At 46.9% G+C, this 8,237-nt stretch overlaps 1 protein-coding gene across 1 annotated transcript; it reads left to right on the top strand.

Moving 5' to 3' along the window:
• Positions 1–1,330: 1,330 nt before the first annotated feature.
• On the top strand, positions 1,331–2,054 carry LOC311237784 (B-type lectin plumieribetin-like; the record flags this gene model as incomplete). Its single annotated transcript, XM_084325762.1, has 2 exons — positions 1,331–1,420; positions 1,785–2,054. The coding sequence occupies 2 exons, from the start codon at positions 1,331–1,333 to the stop codon at positions 2,052–2,054; spliced, it is 360 nt and encodes a 119-aa protein (XP_084181888.1).
• Between the last annotated feature and the right edge of the window lie 6,183 nt (positions 2,055–8,237).

The raw sequence follows: 8,237 nt of genomic DNA, 5'->3' as shown, positions 1-8,237 counted from the left end.
AACCGCATGATACTTACCGGATTCGGGATGCCATTGACCCCCACCTGAGGGACAATCAAAATGGCTTCAGAAAGGGAAGGACCACCGTAGCCCAGATCCTGGCCGGAGGATCATCGAGGAGGTGAAAAAGAACAACCTTACAGCGGTTCTCTGTTTCATTGACTTCAAGAAATCTTTTGATTCAATACACAGAGGTATACTGGTGAACCTGCTCCGGGCTATAGAGGCCATGTACAGGGACACAAGAGCCAAGGTGGTAACCCCAGACGGTGAAAGTGAGGAGTTTGACATCCATGCAGGGGTGCTACAAGGGGAGACTCTTGCCCCCTTTCTCTTCACTGTAGCCCTGGACTACGCGCTTAGGAAAGCCATTACTGGGTGGGAGCAAGAGCTGGGCTTCACAATCACACCCCGGAAGTCCAGAAGAAACCCTGCTGTAGTCGTGGCAGACCTGGATTATGCAGATGACATCTGCCTGATGTCTGACCATGTGGAGCAAGCTCTGGAGCTCTTGAACAGAGTGGAGGCAGAATGCGCCAGGGTTGGCCTCAGGCTGAATGCAAAGAAGACTGAGGTCATTACTTATAACATCCCCCTGGACCATCCACCTCTCAACACAGCAGGAGGCAATGCTCTGGCAGAGGTCAGCGACTTCAAATACCTGGGTTCCTGGGTCAATTCAACAGAGCGGGACCGGTGAGAAAGGCACTGGCATAGAGGGCCCTGACTGGCATGAATAGCGTGTGGAAATCCAGTCTCCCCTGACACATCAAAATTAGCTTCTGTTCAGGCTAAACCATGTGCAGATACTTAGTATAAATATCAAGCATTTCAATACAGTATGAAAGCATTTAGTTAACTTTTTTTCATCCCAGGATCCCCAATGCTATCATCATCCACAGTACATAACGGCACACATCAAATTACGGAGCTAAAAATATGTTTTGTGTATAATTATGCCAGATTAGATTAGGTCTCCACAGAGGGTGTGGGTTGTCTCTCTGCTGGGTCAGGGCCTATAAAAGCCAGAGGTGTCCGACTGGAAGACACTTCACTCAGCTGCAGCTTCAGCATCAGACTCCTCCACAACCGGCCTGTGAGTAGAGAATCTGTCTAACGCTTCTTTTGCAGCTCTCTTCCTCTGCCTCTTTTTGCTCTGTGGTAAAATAGGATAGAGAGCCAGCCTACTCTCTAATTTGTTTAACTTGTTTTAGAGCATTTTTTTTTATTTTTGTTTTTACACTTACACAGGTTTTTGCAAGAGAACGAGAATAGAATTGAAAGTCCAAGCACTTGGTCTCAAGCCTCTGTTTTTCTTTCTTTCAGAATCATGAGCAGGAACTACATGTCCAAGTTCGATGAGCTCCGCAAGGGAGATTATCTCATGTCCAACAACCACGAATGGAAGGCTAAGTTCGAGGTCAGTACTTGAGGAACGACAGTGTTCTTCCTCTGAAATGGCGCTAAAGAGATGGCGTAACAGTGCTTTTGTGTGTCAAGGTATACTGTATATATTTGGGTCTTGAGAATTTCTTTTTCTTTTTTATTTCCTCAAAATTCTATCTTAGAATTCTTCCTATAGCCATCGACATCATCATCAGAATGTGAAAGGGATAGTTTAGATTATTTGGAACCGTAGCCATATTTGTTACTTACCCACAATGATCACATAAATCAGTGAGATCCTTTTAGTTCTCAAAATTCTAATAACTGCGGTGCGACTGTACATCTGGAAGTGTTGGTGACATCTATCTTCCATCTATGTCTCTGTGCAACTCTTGCAGGAGGACGGTAACTTTGTGATCTACGGCTGGAAGCCCATGTGGACGTCTGACACCGCCGGTCAGCGCGACGCCTGGCGCCTGTGCATGCAGGACGACTGCAACTTCGTCATGTACAAGAGGGACAACAAGATGATGTGGCAGACCAAGACCCAGGCCTCCGGTGCCTTCAAGATGTGCCACATGTACATGCGCAACGACGGCACCATGGTGATCGAGAGGGACGGCGAGGAGGTCTGGACCTCTTCCCAGTCCCAGGGCGTCAAGGCTTAAAGTTGCTGGAGCACAGCTGGAGCAGAGGGAGAAGATCACTCCACTGTGACCACCATCATGGCTGTACGAACCTCTCTTTGTATGCTCAATGTTCAATAAAGTGAAGTGTAAAAAATATATCTGTTTCGTGCTGTTGTCATTTGACTGTGTTCAGCTCACCAGCCACCTATCCCTCCATCTGGAATGAGAGAACAGAGGCCTTGTGTTTGTGTAGTTCTCTTTCTGCCAACATGGCTGCCTGTGAGCTTTCAAAATAAAATGCCTAATTTTATTTTGATAGATAAAACATTGTAAAAGCACGATGTTCAATCAATCAAATTTGATTGATTGAAACTTTTATTAACAGATTGCAGAATGGGTACAATACAGTACGGCTCAATACACACAATTGTTAAGGGGATGCAGACCAGAGAAAGACGTTTGTCTTGTTTACATCAGGGTCCTCCATTTTCAATTCATCATAACACTTATGACATACACGACATACCGATATAAAGTACTGTTACATCCAGACATTTATGACATACAAGATATACAAATATACAGTACTGTTTATTTACAGACATAGTTTCTAAAAGAGAATATATACATTTGAGGGGGAGGGAACTGTACATTGGGGGGGGGGGGGGTTGGGTGGGGGGGGGGGGACATTTACCGGGGCCAGTTTCGAATTGCGGCCTCCTGTAGGTGCTCTTTTAAAACGGTTTTGAAGGTGGGTAGGGATTCACATTCTTTTACGGCTGTGGGTAGGGCGTGTTTAGTCCCTTGTTTGAGCCGAATCTGGGTTGCACATGATTTGTGGAACTCCCTCTGGTGTTGTGGTCGTGGTATTCACTGGCCTTTGGGAAGTATTTCGACATGTACATGGGTACCTTAGTGGTGTAGTGTATCTTGTAGACCAGGCCCATTGCAAGTTGCTGTACTCTGTCATCTACTCCAGGGGTTCCCAAAGTTTTCAGGGCGCGACCCCCGAAATAACGGTGTCAGAGAGCCGTGACCCCCACTATTATAGGAGGTCATTTTCAAAAAAAGAAATTATAATATATAGTTATATTTTTTATAAATGGAAATGTATGGTTGAAACATGCAAACGTTCAAACACACACACACTAATAAGCATTGGAGGCTTTTAACCAGGGCCGGACGCGTCTATTCGAATACCAACCGTTTTGTGCGTTTTGCGAATCTGATTGGCCACTGACGTTTCTGGTCATGTGACATGTGCGCCCAATCGCGTGACGAGCTGTGTCTTTGCCCATTTCCGTGTCGAACAGCCTGCAAACTACCTAACGCCTAGTTTATCACTGGTTAAGCTTAGGCGACTCTTTCGAAGTTGGTTAAGGTTAGAGTTTGGAATCAGGGCTGGCGTTCTATCGCCATGCTCTAAGACAAACTCTAACCTTAACCAACTTGGAAAGAGTGCCTAAGCTTAACCGTCGAAAGAACTTGCCGTCACACGATTGGTGCACATGTCACATGACCAGAAACGTCAGTGGCCAATCAGATTAGCAAAACGCACAAAACGGTTGGTATTCGAATATAGGCGGGCCGGACTGGGGAAATCATTCAGGCCAGGAAATATAGTGCGAAATATAGCCCCAGTCAGGCCACTTTTTAAGGATTTTTTTTGTTACAAAGACTTCATTTCCTGCATTCTGGTGTAGGAATTTCTTTTATTTATACCCTTTAAATGCCAGTGTTTGTGATGGCATCACAAATTATTGTTAAAAAACAGGCTAGCATATGTATGATTAGCAACAACACTGATTTTGATGGATTTTCAGTTTTTTTGCAATGTCAGATTGAAAAAAATACTCACTCTTACCATAAGGGACTAAATTGTCCTCTTCAAAAACGCCATAAAAATATTACTATATGTTGAAATACCACTTTTTCTTTCATAAATCTTTTATTCAACTTCAGCCCTGATCATAACACCACATATTCATTTTATAATTCTAACCCTTTATATGCCAGTGTGTGTGATGACATATATTTGCAGGCTAGCATGTGTCAATGATTTGCAACAACACTGATTTTGATGGATTTTTTGTTTTTTGTAAGGGTCCCGCCTCCACCAATCACATGCGGCTCCCTTTGTGTGTGTGTGTGTGTGTGAACAAGAGAGAGAGCGAGCGAGAGAGATAGTTCTCCAGCTTGTGTGAGTTGCAGTGATCTCCAGGTTGTTCCCCACCTAGGTTATCTAACTACTGCGCCACTTTTTTGACTTTTTTGATTACATTGGTTGCCATTTTGTCACAGGAAAGATTTGCCTCTAGGGTGGAACCCAGGTATGTAATTTCATCTTTCCTTGTGACAATATTGTCCCTCACTGTAACAGAGAAGCCGTTGGCCTTACTGAGTTTGTTATTTGATCCAAGGTCAGTCAGACCATGTATCCCTGCTTTTAATCACATCCTACACCCCCATTAGAAAGAGTGCCCCGGCCATACCAAAGACAGTTAAAACCTGGCCGGTAAGCGCCACCCCACAGCTGCAGGACTGTTTTGAGAACACCATCTGGGAGGTCTTTGAACATGAAGACCTGGAACTGTACACCTCATCAGTGCTGGGATACATCAAGCACTGCATATACTCAGTCACCGTGGACAAACGTATCCGGGTCTATCCCAATACGAAGCCGTGGATGACGGGAGAGGTGCAGCGTCTGCTCAGAGAGAGGGACACCGCCTTCAGGTCTGGTGAGCCAACCTGAAGCGAGGTATCAAGAGATCCAAGGCCGACTACAAGGGGAAGATTGAGGACTGCTTCCAGAGCAACAACACCAGACAGGTATGGCAGGGGTTCCAACAGATGACCAACTACAAACCCAGCCACTCCTCAGCTAACAAGGGTGACCCTCAGCTGGAAGAGGAGCTGAACTCCTTCTTTGCACAATTCGAAGCGAGGCCGACGGAAACAGCCACACTGCACATCAACGCCACCCCCGAGGCGGTGCCGACAGAAGCAGCCTCACCACACTCACCAGCCCTCAGCAGCATCATCCTCACGGAGCACGAGGTGAGACGCACACTAAAGGGAGTGAACCCAAGGAAAGCGGCGGGGCCGGACGGTGTCGTGGGACGGGTGCTGAAAGACTGTGCTGACCAGCTGACGGGGGTCTTCACTAAGATCTTCAACCAGTGCCTGTCCCAAGCCATTGATCCATCCTGCCTGAAAACCTCCATAATCATCCCGGTCCCAAAGAAGAACTCCATCAGTTGCCTGAACGACTACCGTCCAGTCGCACTCACCTCCCTACCCATGAAGGTCTTTGAAAAGACACTCAAGCGCCACATCATCTCTAGCCTCCCACCCGGACTAGACCCCCACAAGTTCGCCTACAGAGCCAACAGGTCCACGGAGGATGCCATCGCCACAACTCTCCACTCTACCCTGTCCCATCTGGAGAGATTTGATTTGATTTGATTTTATTAGGGATCCCCATTAGCTGGTGCGATAGCAACCAGCTAGTCTTCCTGGGGTCCACACACAAAAAAACATACAAAAACAATCACTATTGCAAAAAACAAAATTATTAAAAGTCAGTACACACAATGCATAATGAACCTACTGTAACAATTAATATAGCCAAAATTACATTAGTGTAAAACAAACACAAAAAAATACTTTACAGTGTTAAAAACAATTTAAAAACAATTTAAGATTCTTTTTAAAAGTGAATCTACTGTAAATGCAGCAGAGGTTCCGAGGCAGGCCATTCCAAAGAGTTAATGCTCTAAAAATAAAAGATCTCCCCAAAGCGCTGGTTCTAGGACCTGGCAATTCAAGCTGCCCACTACTGGAACCTCTAGTGTAATGCTCGTGCACAGTATTACTAAAAACAATCTGATTATGTATAAAAACAGGAGTTTTACTGCTCATGACCAACTTGAACAGCACAAGTATATTAAAAGACAATCTATTTACTCACATTAGACCTTAGTGAGCAGCCCAGTACCAACCGTGCTGCCCTGTTCTGGACCACCTGGAGCTTCCTGAGGTCACCACTGGCAGCAGATGACCACATCGCAGAGCAATGGAGAGAGGGGGGGGGGGGGGCTACGCACGGCTGCTCTTCGTGGACTTTAGTTCTGCATTCAATACCATCCTGCCTGACAGACTAGTGCCCAAACTCATGGATCTTGGACTAAACCATCCCCTCTGCCAGGGGTCCAAGGACTTCCTCTCTGACCGCCCCCAGAGGGTCAGGATAGGCCCCCACACCTCCACAGCCATCAGCCTCAGCACCGGATCCCCCCAGGGCTGCGTGCTGAGTCACTCATTTTACTCTATTTACACCCACGACTTCACCGCAGTCCACCCCAGCAACACCATCATCAAGTTCGCTGACGACATCACCGTGGTGGGCTGTATCTCAAAAGGTGACGAGACCGCGTACCGCGATGAGGTAGAGCAGCTGTCAGCCCTGTGCAGAAATAACAACCTGCAGCTGAATAAGCTAAAAACCCAGGAGATGATCGTGGACTACAGGAGGAAGAAGACCGACATACAGCCCCTGTACATCGACGGGGGATGCGTGGAGAGAGTCTCGGTCATCAAATTCCTGGGCGTCCACCTGGAGGATGACCTGACCTGGAAAACCAACACCAAGGCGATCGTGAAGAAGGCACAACAGAGACTCTACTTCCTGAGAATACTCAGGAATTACCACCTTAGACAAGACCTGCTTGTGTCCTTTTACCGCTGCTCCGTGGAAAGCATCCTCACCTACTGCATCAATGTATGGTTCCTCAGCTGCACAGCCGCAGAGAGGAAGGCGCTCCAGAGGGTCGTCAACTCGGCCCAAAAAATCATTGGATGCCCTCTCCCCTCACTGGAAGAACTCTATAACTCCTGTTGTCTTAAAAAAGCAGTAAAAATACTAATGGACCCACACCACCCTGGCAACAAACACCTCATACGGCTGCGCTCTGGCAGGCGTTTCAGCGTCATGCCCACCCGGACTAACAGACTGAAGTTTAGTTTTTATCAAAGGGCCATATGTGCACTAAACTCAACTAAAATCAACAACAATCTCCCCTGCCCCCCCCCCCCCCCCCCCCCCCCCCCCCGCCCACACACACACACACACGCACAGTGGCGGCTGCTGACCAATTTTTTTTGTGAAGCAAACATTTTATTTTTAAAACATCCCCCACTGTGTGTGTCAGTGGTCAGTGGACACAGATGAAAACATATTAACGTTAGGTGACGGCGCACCTGACCAGACGCAAAAAATTACATATTCGGTGACGGCGCACCTGACCAGACACAGATGCAAAAAATTACATATTCTGTGACGGCACACCTGAACACAGATGAAAACATATTAGGTGACGCATGACGGCACACCTAACCAGACACAGATCAAAACATATTAGGTGACAGCGCACCTGACCAGATCAAAACATATTAAGTGACAGCGCACCTGACCAGATCAAAACATATTAGGTGACAGTGCACCTGACCAGATCAAAACATATTAGGTGACAGCGCACCTGACCAGATGAAAACATCTTAGGTGAAGGTGACAAGGAAAAGGAAAGATGAAATTACCTACCTGGGTTCCATCGTAGAGGCAAATCATTCCTGTGACAAAATGGGATCCAATGTAAGTCAACCAACGAACTAGATTCCTGTACCGGATCTCCTCTCTGGTAAACAAGAATACCTTGAAGACTCTAACAGGAGCACTCATTCAAGGGTACTACGACTATGCTTGCACCTCATGGTACCAAAGCACCTCAAAGGCACTAAAAACAAGATTACTGTTATGGTTTGTAACCGACCCCAATCGCACAACACAAGACAGGTATGAGAGTAAGCCAAGAACTGGGCATTTATTGAAAACAACAGAAAACGGCACTGTCCCTTTAAGGGAGAACACAAATTACAGGAAAACATGAACTTGGGAAAATAGGCACAGTGCCTTTAAGAGGCGAGCTGGCTAAGGGGAAGGCTAAGGGAAGGCTAACGGACAGGGCCAGGGCAAGGGAACAGGGCAGGAAACAGGGAGGACTAGGAGGACTGGACAGGGAGGACTAGGAGGACTAGAGAGGGAGGACTAGGAGGACTAGAAGGACTGGACAGGGAGGACTAGGAGGACTAGAAGGACTGGACAGGGAGGACTAGGAGGACTAGAGTGGGGAAACAGGGACAGAGGCCCGCGGAGGCAGGCTG

The sequence above is a fragment of the Notolepis coatsorum genome (assembly GCF_963971535.1).
Source record: "Notolepis coatsorum genome assembly, chromosome: 12".
In the NCBI taxonomy this organism is placed as follows: domain Eukaryota; kingdom Metazoa; phylum Chordata; class Actinopteri; order Aulopiformes; family Paralepididae; genus Notolepis; species Notolepis coatsorum.
The sequence above is the reverse complement of the archived record's forward strand: the minus strand, read 5'-3'. Positions and strand labels throughout refer to the sequence as shown.